This window comes from Oryx dammah, unplaced genomic scaffold (genome assembly GCF_014754425.2).
Source record: "Oryx dammah isolate SB20612 unplaced genomic scaffold, SCBI_Odam_1.1 HiC_scaffold_23, whole genome shotgun sequence".
NCBI lineage: Eukaryota > Metazoa > Chordata > Mammalia > Artiodactyla > Bovidae > Oryx > Oryx dammah.
This window is the reverse complement of record NW_024070207.1, coordinates 40,093,071-40,106,414: the sequence shown is the minus strand read 5'-3', so window position 1 is coordinate 40,106,414 and position 13,344 is coordinate 40,093,071. Positions and strand designations below refer to the sequence as shown.

General features: G+C 43.8%; 1 protein-coding gene across 3 annotated transcripts in view; it reads right to left on the bottom strand.

Annotated features, from left to right (window-relative positions):
• Nucleotides 1-9,157, bottom strand: part of SLC9A6 (solute carrier family 9 member A6) — a 50,752-nt gene extending 41,595 nt beyond the window's left edge. For 2 of the 3 annotated variants that reach the window (XR_005725469.1, XM_040266222.1), the window contains exons 1-2: nt 8,772-9,101; nt 275-474 (exon numbers count right to left, since the gene is read on the bottom strand). Coding sequence is in view for 2 of the 3 variants with exons in the window: in XM_040266222.1 (XP_040122156.1) it covers nt 275-474; nt 8,772-9,099 (528 nt within the window). In the remaining variant the exon portion in view is untranslated. Of the gene's footprint in view, nt 1-274; nt 475-8,771; nt 9,102-9,130 lie in introns of those variants that run through there. The other variant, XM_040266223.1, reaches the window with a different exon arrangement.
• Between the last annotated feature and the right edge of the window lie 4,187 nt (nt 9,158-13,344).

Below are 13,344 nucleotides of genomic sequence, written 5' to 3'. Positions count from 1 at the left end.
CTTAACTCAATACCGATTACTACTTATTACAACTGTAAACATTACAGAGTGAAACAAAAACAGTTACAGTACTTCGTTTCAATCAGAAAGTCAAACTGTAGACATGACAATTTCCTTGGCACTGCATTACATTCATTAATTGAGGTTTTACTGCATTTGAAAATACCGATTATTCTAAATATCATTAAAAATTCATTATTTTTCTCCTGAATCACTTTGCTGCTATTATATACTTTTTAAAAAATCCAAAGGCTCTCTTTAATGAAGAACTTACCTTTCTAAGCATTTCATTATCTTGAACGTTATTGAGTTCATGTGAACTAATCTCTCCTTTCAGCGTATACTCATAAAATTTTCCACTAACATTTACCAATAATGTAGTTGGGCTTGACTGTACTTCACAGCTCAGGGTCACATTATTCACATCGCTTGGAACATGAATGCCATATCGAAGCACAAGGCCCACCAAAAGACCTGGAAGTAATAAAAGAATAATATAAGCTCTTCTTTCATACAGAAACTACTTCTTGTGTACCCCACACATACCTCTGGATTAATAACAGAAAATCTCTTATGATAGTTTCCTGTAGTTCAAAATTCATTCTTAGACCAAATGCAGTTACATTTTAAAGTGCTACTAAATTCACAAATCTAAGTGCCCAATATAACTCCAGTGACAGGAGGGGGAAATAACCCCAGGGGTAACAATGCATATTGCATTCCTAGATCAAGATATAAATAAGTGATTAGGAAAGTAACAAAATGAGGAAATACCCTTCAGATCATCTGTACACAGTACATGCTCCAAGGCGTCCCAACCTGACAGTATAATCATGTTAGAAATGTGTTTACCACCTCCATCTATTAATACCAATTCACAAGTCCTAACTTCTTGCTATTTTCTTAAGTTATTCCTAAAGCACATGGCTGGCCAAACACAATTTTTACAAACTGGAAAGTTAATGTTTGTAGATTGAGTTCTTCTAATACTAAAGGTTCAGATTTTAATTTTAAAATATGTTTCAAAATGGAAACATGGACAGAAGAACTGACTTTGACACTATGATATCAATGTATTATTAGAATTTTACCTGGATCATCATATTGATATTCAGTTATGCACAATGTTCTAGGTACTATAAACCTAGATTGATGAAAAATGTTTAAAAATGACTTTATTGTGATATAACTCAAGTACCACAAAGTTTATCCTTTTAAACTGTACAATTCAGTGGCTTCTAGTATATTCACAAAGTTGTATACTGATCACTACTTTCCAATTCCAAAACATTTTCATTGCTCCAAAAAGAAACCCTAGACCTATTAGCAGTCACTCCCCATTTCCCCCACCCCAACTGCCACCCCCTGACAGCCACTAATCTACTTTTTCTCTAGATAAATCTGCCTATTCTGGATATTTCATATAAATGGAATCCTACAATATGTGACCTTTTATGTCTGGCTTCTTTTCCTTAGCATAATGTTTTCAGGGTTTATCCATGTTGTAGCATGTATCAGTGCTTCATTTCTTTTTATGGTCAAATAATGCTTCAGTGTATAGATATACCTCAACTGCAAATTGAACTCAAACATCTGGAACTTTCCTTAACTCTGCTTTAATGGCATTTTACCTTCCTGTCTCCTTCCACTCTAACTGGTCAGTCTTTCTTTTAATATATGTGAATGGACTATTATGCTAAGTAGGCCCACAGGGTTCACAAATGAAAACAAGGACCCTCCTTCAAGTAGCTCTCAGTCCACTTGGCAAAGGGAGTGGGACATTAGGAAAGTCTTTCCAGAGGTGTCATCTAAGCAAGTAACAAAGTATGAGAAAATGGTTTCCCAAGTATGAGGACTAGCAGTACATATCCAGTCAAGGAAGAGTGAGAAAACATAGCCCATTCAGGGATTCATAAATAGTTCAGGATGGCTGGGATATCAAGTGTCAAGAGTTGAGGTGTGAAAGACTGGCAGGAGCTGAATCACGAAAGACCTTGCATGTTGGGGAAGGGAGTTTAGACTTTTTCCTGAAAGCAAATGAAGCCATAGAAAGCCTATAAGCAGGGGCTTGACATCAGATTTCTATTTTAGCATGACTGGTCTAGACTACAGAGGTCCGGGAAGGTCAGATAAGAAGGCCACTGAGGTTATTCAGGCACTAAGAATGCAGGGCCTAATCTAAGACAGCAAAGATAGGGAGAGAGGGAGATTTTTTAGAAAGTATTATCTTGTAAAAGAATTTGGTGACTGAGAAGACTGGGAGCAAGGGAGATGAAAAACTAAGAAAAACCTAACGTGACTTGGCAACTACGTGGATAAGCTGGGCCAGTGAGTGAGGCAGGGGACAGATTTCTAGGGGAAATGCGCAGCTTCATTTTGGACATGTTGAGTTTGATGTACCTGTGATACATGCACAGTTGAGTATGTGGGATCTGGACCTCAAGGAAGGGGGAGGGTCTGGACTGGCGATATACATTTGGCAGTCATAAGATGGTTGAAGTCAAGTGCAGAAGGGATTACCTAGGGAGCAAACAAAGTGAGAAGAGGACTATGGATATATGCCCAGAGTTTTATGCCAAAATTAAGGGGCTGGTAGAGGAGGAGGAGGAGAGGAGAAGGCGATGGCACCCCACTCCAGTACTCTTGCCTGGAAAATCCCATGGACGGAGGAGCCTGGTCGGCTGCAGTCCATGGGGTCGCGAAGAGTCGGACACAACTGAGCGACTTCACTTTCACTTTTCACTTTCCTGAATTGGAGAAGGAAATGGCAACCCACTCCAGTGTTCTTGCCTGGAGAATCCCAGGGATGGGGGAGCCTGTTGGGCTGCCATCTATGGGGTCGCACAGAGTCGGACATGACTGAAGCAACTTAGCAGCAGCAGCAGCAGAGGAAAAGAAGATGATGAAGGAGTCTAAGAAAGAAAAGCCACAGGCATAGAAAGGACAGAGGAGGAAGTGATGAAAACTAGTAAATGCTGCAGCAAAGTCAAGGAAGACAAGCATTAAGAAGTGTCGATTGGGTTTGGCAACAAGGAGGTCACAGGTGACCTTGGTAAGAGTAATTTAAGTGTAGTGGAGGCAGAAGCTAGGCCAGAGTGGGAAGTGATAAAGCAGAAATGGGGAGTGCCGGAGCAGTCGTTGGCTGGGAATGGAGGAGGAAGCAGCAGAGATGAAGGATCCTTCTCGTCAACTTATAGTCACATGTAATTTTCTTTTAAACGAGTAGCAATGAGTAACTGGTAACCAGTATAATGACATCAACTCTAAAAAACATTTTAACAAAGATTCAGATATTTGAAACAACATGATGGACATTGAGGGCATTATACTAGGTGAAATAAGTTGGACAGAGAAAGACAAATACTGTATTCTCTTTTATGTGGAATCTTAAAAAGAATAAAACAACAAAAAAAAAGCTCAATAGATACAAGCTCTGGTGGTTGCCAGAGGCAGGTGGAAAGGGATGGGAGAAATGGGTAAAAGGGCATAAATTTATTTAAAATTTAATAAATAATAAATGAAAGATTTGACCTTGCTGTTTAATCATTAAGTCATGTCCAGCTGATCCCATAGACTGTAGCCCACCAGCCTCCTCTGTCCATGGGATTTCCCAGGCAAGAATACTGGAGTGGGTTGCCATTTCCTTCTCCAGGGGATCTTCCAACCCAGAGATCAAACCCATGTCTCCTGCACTGGAAGGCAGATTTTTTTTTACCACTAAGCTACCAGGAAAAGATACACTTTGAAAATATCTCACCTCCAAAAAACAACATTAAAAAGTGATGGCTGGATATCAACTGGATATCAACATAACCTGGGAGAGAAAAGGTTATCACTCCACAGTCATCCTGTCTATATGATATAGAAATAGCTCTTTTTTCTACTATCTCACAAGACCTCCTAATTAAGAGGCTCAGTAGTACTAAGTTGTCCCCTTACACTGATGCATAAAAATCACAGTTAAGCTATTACAAGCAGCAATAATATCAGCATAAATTCTTTCCTTATCCCCAAGCCTAACTGTGTAAGGAAGAGTACCCACAGGTTCTACTGCACCCCAACCCAATGCTGAAATGTCACTGTGTGTCTTGAGGAGGGCTCAGCACTCGGACAAATCTTATACCCTGGCAGTTAAAAACCAGCAAGGAGAATAATTACTTAGGTTGCAAAAAAATCAGATCTTCTTATTACAGCATCAGACAGCTGAAAAAATTAGAATTTCTTTGAATAAAGTTGACAGATCAAGTTAACTTGGGCTCTGTGAAAGGTCAAATCCTAATCATGGAGTTAAGGCAATTCTCAGTAAAGAGGAAGTACACAAAAGGAGTGCTTTGTTAAGGGGATAAGGCAGAAAATTCTCGCTTCCTACACAGAGGCACAAAAAATATTGATATCATGACATTTAAAATTACCACTGTCAGGCAACAAAGTGTACAACCACAAAGAGATATCTTTCACAAGAGACAAGCCCCTCCCCTCCTACACATTTCTGACCCTCTCGTGCTGGAGACCCTCCCAAGGACTGAGGACTCAGGCCCTCTGGACCCAAGGCCCAACCACTGTATGAGTCCCATAGTGGAAACTGGTTTTTTAATGGATTTCAGCACATCCTTCCAGCTTATCATACTAGAAGCCTCTGATAGTCAAAAATATGGAAGAAACACCACTGGGGTATTAAGTATGGCCAAAATTGATAAAGATTTCTACAGATTAAAAATATATGCATATTTGTATATGTGTGTGTATACGTATATAACATTTATCTGCTTCTTGAAGAATGCTGTCAGCTTCTGTCTTAAAAGCTAAGCCAACTATTATGAATCTCAGTCATTATTTTCTCATCCATAATGGGGATAAATGACTTTCCCAACATTATTTGGCATTGACCAAACCAGAATTAAAAATGTGCGTTTTCTATTTCCAAAGTCTCTATAATTTTCTTATCACCTCCTGGCTCTCATGTCACTAACTTGTTCTCTGGTGGTTATGTCTCCATTCTCTCACGGTTTCCCTCACAACTCACTTTAAAACCCCTGTAACTTTAAGTATTAACTCCCTTCATATCTGATCTTATGAAATTTAATTTAATATAGTGAAGGAGAAAAAGCACAAGTTTGGAGGGCAGACAGAAGTATCAGTTCTGGCTCCATCAAGTTCTAGTCTGTGATTCTAGCGTAGGTAATCTCTCATTGAACCTCAGTTTCCTCATACGTAGTGATGATAATACTAACATAGTTCATTTTCATAAATAAGCTTTATCTCTTTGACATGAGGTAATATGGTTTAAGGGGCAAGAGAATGGGACGCTGAGGCTGACTGACTGAACTTAATACTTACAAATTATGTGACTTCAGGCAGGTCACTGAACCTCCCTGTGCCCCAATTTCCTCATCTGTAAAATGGGAAAGATAATAGTACCCATCTTACAGGGTCATTATGATGGCATTATGACCATCTAGCAGTGTCTAACATTATAATGCTCAGTAAACACTTCCTATTCAGTCACTAGATTGTAAGTGCTTTGTGGGCAGGGATGATGACTCATCTGTATTTCCCATCATGTCTCATACATCAAAGACAATAAATATTTATTGATGAATCACATTAGTTAAACTTGGGACTCTGGATGCTGTAGTTTCAGGCATAATAAGTACTGCTTCCTTGCTTTTTGCTTTTTATACCATCTAAAAGCACACTGCAGTTTTCAGACTTACTAACGGTGACTCACTTTGAAGCTTCTTAAGCAAACTAGCCCAATGAACAGAACACTTGGGTGCTTCAACACTGTGTTTGTAACTAGGCTCTATTACAATCTAGAAAGTGACCATGTTGGCAATTTAATCTTGCTTTCTTTTTTACCCTTGCTTCTCAAAAAGGTAAAGGAGAGGCTTATTTTAAGTAGCATTTTTCCAGGATTTAGGTAGCTAAATCATCAGTGGACTGAATCTTGGCGATCTGGACATTCCCAGAGTAAGAAGTCTTTTCATCTGGAAGTAAAGCTAAAAAATAAAAGTCTTAAAGTACTATATTAACATAATAGCTATACTGGTACAAGTTTTAAGAAAAGGCAGATGGTAATTATGACTAGAAAATGTCCTAATTTTCATGGCACTGGAAGTACTTTGAGCCTCACCTATTCTCAAACTGGATTTGGGAGTTGGTTAGGAGGCTGTTCATCCACAGCCCCCGATCACCTATATTGAGAAATTGGGACAGGCTAAAGAATGCCAAGTCATGGCAAATCAACCCGATTTGACACCCAGGTAAATCTCTTTTGCTTTATATTCCACAGGAGACACCCTTGTTTCTTCTTCACAAAACACCAACACTAAGGTACTCCATCACTTTTTATTAACTTAGAAACATCAGGGAAGGAAATCAGTAATCCCACTTTTCTCCTTTAGCCCAAGAATTAGAGGAGGTTAATGATATCAACTACCAAATAACAAATATTGTCAGGGCAATTCTAAGTCCCTATTTGACTTTTGTAAAAAATACTATGTCTGCCTCTTAACTTACAAGACTGAGTCAATTAAAAGAATCATTCTGAGCTTAACCTGAGAAAATGCAGTTATAACAGCAATAATAATGCAATTGAAACTCTCATTTAATGAGCATTTACTTAGGGGTCAGATACTGAGCTAAAAACATTTCTTCCTCACAATAATGCTACTATCATTGTTCCTAATTTATAGATGACAGTGTAAGAAGGTGAACTTGCCCAAGATCACAGAGCTATTGGCACAATGAGATAGGAACCCAGGTCTGACTCTAAGGCATGGGCTGGTAATTACGGTGATGGTCTGTTTTGTATGGTACAAGAGCTAAGAATGGCTTTTAAATTTTTAAAGGTTTACAAAAAGAAAAGAAAACAAAACAAACATTTTCACAACACAGAAATTGATGTGATCCACAAAGCTGACAATATTTACTCTGTGGCCCCTTACAGAAACAATTTGCAGACCTGTGATCTAACCATCTTGAACCACTTTATCATACTCTCTCTATATAGGAAAGAGGTTACAGTGATCAGTTCCTTATTTTAACACCATAATACTCTTTGGCATTTAATGGAATTTAAGATCCTTTATTTTCTTTATATGACTTGTCTACCCAAGAAGGGTAAGTTCTTTTAAGGTAGGGATCATATATTTCTTTGTATTTTCTGTGCATAACGTAGTAAGCTGAGTAGCAAATGATTGTTGAGGATAGTAAATAAATCACACACTGTTATACAGAGAAATTAAACAGATATACAGTTTATCTGACTAACTCAGCTTAAGGAGTGCTGCAAATAGAATACAAAAACATGAAATATGAAAACCACCATCCAATATGTCTAAAATCTAAGAATCTTAGGAAGCAGAGATATTTTGCACACAGGCTTAGAATTTTATTACCTTACAAATGAAAAATAAGTCTGAGTTCCTGCATTTTCCTGATACACACAAGCCACCTTTCCTTGCTATGCTACCCTTGAGCTGCACATTCCAGAAGTCTGTATTTACTGGAAAGGGATGGGGGTGGGGGGGTGCGTGGAGAAATGTCTTTTTATGCCAAGGCTTCTCCCACCCATCTGCAAGTCTGAGACACAAAGCTCAACAAGCTCATCGGTTTAAGCCTGTTTCAAATGAAGATAATCTTCACTCATGAACTGCACAGAAAGGACTGTTTATCTGCCCTCATCTCTCCAGCCATATATGCCCTCCTGGTCATCCTAGATTAAGACAGCAATATGCATCTTTTCCTCTCATGAGTCCCCAGCAGAGGCCAAAATGCCTCTGAGTCTGTGGTTTGATTTGCCCTTCTCCCCTTATGATCAAAAAATAAAGATAAATAAGAAATCTCAAAAAGAAAGCACACTAAGACATAAGAACTGAAGCCATTTACTCAACAATCTGTCAATAACCTTATGCCATCAGCAAGTCACCCATCGCACTGCATATGCGTGGTGCTCCTAATTACTGTTTGGCGGAACTGTTCTGACCATCCTACAGTACAACACACTGCTGGAAGATCTTTATCTCTTGTCCTTACCTCGGCACGGCCTGAATTAGAAGGGTCAACCATATGTATTCATATCAGATATCACAAGCCTAGTACAATACATCAAGATGTCATCAAAATTGCCCTAAGCCACCTTTGGCTTCTTTCTTGTTCAGGTTTTTACTTGGGCTACACAGGAGTCAGCTTTTCATTCTCAACCTCCAAAAGACAGGGCATAGCAAGAGCTGGGTGATGGGGAAAGATGGACTCTGGCTCCAAGGGAACGCCAGATGCTGAGCAGCAGAGATACTGCTGCAGCTTCAATGGACCTTAAACGAACTGACATCCCAGAGAAATGGATAGCTGGGCTGGCTTCCCCTCCCCCAGTCCTCAATCCAATCCGAGACACCGCACCCACTCTCTTTCCATCCTCAGTCCTGGGTCCTGAGCTCGGTAGGCAGAGGCGGAGATGAGGGGTGCGGAAGAAAAAGGAGGTGGGGTCGGAGGGAAAATGTGTGGACTGGCAGAGGAAAGGGGGGCGCGAGGCGGAGAAAACGGGGGACGAGGCTTAGGAGAAAATGAGGTGAGGCAGAGAAACGAGGAGTGAAGCAAGAAAAAAAGGGGGCGACGGAGAGAAACGGAGATCCGGGAGAAAGGCGAGGCAGAAAATGGAAGCAATGGGAAGGGGAGCCATACGTAGGCCGAGCAGAGCCAGGAGAGGTGAGGCAGCCGGCGGTCAGAGAAAGGGGGAGCGCCCGGGGCAGACACGGGGTTGAGACACTTGCCATAAATCATAGCCAGGCCGGTTTCGTGCAGGAAGCGGGCCCGGCGGTGCTTGAAGAGCCAGATCGTGAGAATGGTAAGCGTGAGCAGCAGGATGAAGATGAGCAGGTTGGCGCTGTCCTGCCGGTGGCTCTCCTCAGCTTGCTTCTCTGACACGATTTCCTCGTCCATCGCTCTCGCTTCTCCGCTAGCGCCGTCCGAAGCCCCGGCCCAGCCAAAGACTCCCACTGCGAGAAGTAACCAGAGCGGCCGCGTGAGCCGGCGGGCCCGGGGGCCGCCGCCGTCGACGCCGCGGCGGAGGGGCGCCCGCAGCCAGCCGCGTCGAGCCATGACTCCCCCCACCACCCGCCCCGCTCCTCACCCGCAGCCGCCCGCGGTCCGACCACTCCCCGAGGGCTCACGGGAAAGGGGCGGGGCCCCAGGGAAGCCGTCGGAGCGCGCGCCGCCGCCGCCGCTCTTAAAGCAGACGCGCCACTCCCAGCTCGCTGGGCCCTATGACTTTGGCCTTCTGTCCCCCGCCACATCAGCTTACCCCCAGGCTCCGCTGCCAGGGAATGAAAGGCCGTCGAATCTAGTCCACCGCCTTCTGGAAAAGAAACCTGGGTTCAGCGTAATCAAAGCAGTGGCAGATTGCGCTCAGTCTAGTTTGATCCTATTCTTAAAGGTCTCAGAGGAATGGATCTTTCATAACCCATCTCAACATTGTCGCCCAGTGTCTCTTAACAGGATAAGAATTGTCCTCTTGGGAAGGTCCTAAACCTCCATCTTTAATTTAAATTGGATTCTCCTTGTTGTGTCCTCAAAGGGGGGGGGGGGAATAGCACTGTAATAGTTCATAAATAATTGACTCAAAGGCAAGGATTCTGCGTGTGTCTTTATGCTCGGTTTTCTTTACACGTAAACACCCGATCTAAGTCATCTCTTAAAGATAAACTCCTCAATCTCGCAAAGATTCAGTCGGTTTGTGCTCACATTTCCCTGTGCTCTAGTCTCCTCCCTCCCCAGGAAGAAATCTTTTGTGATGTGATGTGTTGCTCCTTTTCCTCTTGCTCCTTTCCTCTGCCATCTTAAAGATTTCCCCAGCTCAGAAGCCACCTTTAACACCGTATCTCATCTCTCTTCTTCAAAGAGTATTTTCCCTGTTCTCAGCCTCTCAACCTTGCACCCAGAATTTTCACAGTTCTCACCACTCTGAGAACAGTGGATTTCTATTTTCTCCCTTCCTCTCAGATCACTCATTAGTCTTTGTGGGCTTTTTGTTCTCTCTAGACTTTCTCTAGATGTTTCATTTCTACTTCTGCAGGAATGAACTCCAGTTCCAAGACCTGACCTGCTACTCTCCCTCAGGCCTCTACCTGTTGGATCGTGAACATATGCTGGTGAGACTCCTGCCAATTGCCAAAATTAAGAATCTTTTAAAAAATTATTTATTTATTTAGCTGTGCTGGGTCTTAGTTGTGGTATGTGGGATCTAGTTCCCTGACCAGGGATTGAACCCAGGCCGCCTGCATTGGGAGTGTGGAGTCTTAGCCACTGGATCACCAGGGAAATCCCCTAGAAATGTTTTTGAATGAGCTCATTTCACCCCTACCAACACATGTTCTTTCTCATTTTTTTCATACTGTTGATGATACTAGCTATCCATCCAATTCCTATCATACTGCCTAGAAGTCATGACTCTCAAACGTTTTCATCCCATGGCCATATAACCTCTTTGCTAACACAAACAACATCCAGGCAACTCCCAGCTGTCCCGATGTGGATTCACTCCCATTAACCAGTTAAGATGGTAAGCTTAAAAATAAGAAAGTTCTGGAATGGTGCTTATCTTGGAGTTCTGGCCCCGTTGGGTCAGAATCTGTGCCAGTGACTGTGAACCCATTTTCTCCTCTTAGTACCTGGGTCTGCCCCTGTCTTCCCAATTTCATGGCTGCCTGTCCCTATACCCTGCCTCCAGCCTAACCACACTGCCCTGTACACACAAGGCTGTGCTGTGTAGAGACAAAAAACCCAAGTGAGAATCATTCCCAGTGTCTTCACTGCCTCCCTCCCCAGACGTATCTCTGTCACCCCAGGAGACCTAGCAAATGAGCAGCCCAACTTCTTCAGGCCTAACCACCCAATCCAAGGCTCTTTTTGCCCCAGCACAAAACCATTTTTTATTTTCCTAGTGTTTGGAACTTAAGGGAGAAAAAAAGTCACAGACTGCTCGCTTGACTACAGTCAGCAGAATTCTCCAAGCTCCAGACTCTACCTCTGATTACATGGCCCCAGCAACTTAGTGTCTTCCCCTACCCCCTCCCTAGCAACGTCTTTATGGCAGGGTTCCAGAAGGAGTGTTGAGAGGGCAATAACTCTGTCAGGCAGGCCACCTCCTAGCAGGGGAGCCCTTGGCTCCCCACAGAGTATACTTCTCTTTCAACTCAACACTGCCTGGTGTGACTCTCGCCCTCCATTTTTCCTCTCACTGCTGCTCCCCCTGCCAGTCCTTGTCATGTGCCTTCTGGAGTGCCCTCCATTAGGAACAAAGTACCCAATGCTCTCAGTTGCTGCATGATGCCCGCTACATCTCCCCCTTTCCCCAGTCCCTGAATCTTGCCCAGCACATCACATGCTCTGCAGCTGTTTCAAGTGGAGGCTGCTTATTTCCTCACCACTCCACAGTCCTACACACACACACACACACACATACACACACACACACACCCCTCACCACTCCACAGTCCTACACATACACACACCTCACGCCCTGTATCAGGTTGCCTGAAGGAGGAACTGGCACTCCACTGCTACCCAATGATTGCATTCCAAGCTCCTAACTGCCCCATCCTGCCCTGAACGCTAACACCCTCTCCTTCTCTAGTGCTCGAAAGATTTCCTGATCACTCTCACACATTCAGCAAGGACTTGGGTATCTGGTTCACAACTTCCTCCCCCCTCCCTCCCCTCACCACCTCCAAACCTACGCTCCCTTAGCCCCGCCTTCGAAGCTCGAACAGGTAAGTCACCTGGAATTTGAGCCCTGCCTCCATTTTTACTAGGAGAATCAAGATCCTCAAAAATACAGTCTTCACTGTGCTCACCCTGCAGTTAGTCTCTTTCAGTATGCCATCAGTGCCCATGCCTTCCTCCTCCTCTCCAGCCCCAGTGCAAGTGGTGTTCCCTGCTCCCTTCTGAAGCACGCCTCAGTCTACACCCAGCATTCCACCACGCGCTTCCTGCTTCTTTCAGGGTCTACTACTCCAAGAATCATCTTCCTCCACCATCTTCAGCGGCTCCTTCTTCACCACCCTTTCTGTTCTCCAAAACCACTTTCAGGGACTTTCCCAGCAGTCCAGTGCTTAAGACTCTGCCTTCCAACGCAGGGGGTGCAGGGTTCGATCCCTGGTGGGGAACTAAGGTCCCACATGCCAAGGGTTGCAGCCAAAAATTAAGCACACACACACACACTTTCAGGTTTCTCTTCTAGGAAACAGCTTCCCCCACCCCCCCATCCACACCCGCCTCTACTACTAGCACGTTTCTCTCTTCCCATTCAGACGGAGTTTCTCAAGAGTCCTCTACACTCCCATCCACTAGTCAGCCAGCCAAACTGGCCTGCCCCTGTTTTGCAATGACCTGCTGTGAAGCATGCTTTTGATATTTTTTTAGTGGCTGAAAAAAATCAAAAGAAGACTGTTTTCTGACATGTGAAATCCAGTGCAATTCATACTTCAGTGTCCACCAGTAAGAGTTTATTGGACACGGCCAAACACATTAGTCTACTGATTGTCTGCAGCAGCTTTGCAGACATAATATCAGCTTTGGTATTATTTCTATTCTAGGAGCCAGGTGCCATTGTGGGTGTGTGCTAAGTCGCTTCAGTCATGTCTGGCTCTTTGTGACTCTATGGACAGTAGCCCACCAGGCTCTTCTGTCCATGGGATTCTCCAGGCAAATATACTGGAGTGGGCTGCTATGGCCTCCTCCAGGGGATCTTCCCGACCCAGGGATTGAACCAGTGTCTTTTAAGTCTCCTGCATTGGCAGGTGGGTTCTTTACCCCTAGCGCCACCTGGGAAGCCCCTGTCTGTGACAGCTTTGGGACTACAAGACAGAATTGGGTGGTTGAAAAATAGATGGTATATAGTCTGCAAAGCCTCCAGTATTTACCACTTGGTCCTTTACAGGAAATTTTGCTGACTTTTGCCTTGGCCACTGCCAATCATTATACTTTTATCAGAGGGATCTTTCTGAAGCACAAGTCTGATTATATATACAATGTGTCTGCATGCTGTGTTGTTTCAGTCATGTCCACTCTTTGGGACACTGTGGACCACAGCCCGCCAGGCTCCTCTGTCCATGGGATTCTCCAGGCAAGAATACTGCAATGGGTTGCCATGCCTTCCTCCAGGGGATCTTCCCAACCCAGGGACCAAACCTGTGTCTTTTATGTCTCCTGCATTGGCAGGTGGGTCCTTTACCACTAGTGCCTCCTGGGAAGCCCTATATATACCACAGCCCTGCTCCAAACCCTCCACTGATCCCATGGCTTTCAGTTCTGGCTCCTTAGCTTGGCACACAAAGGTCCACACAT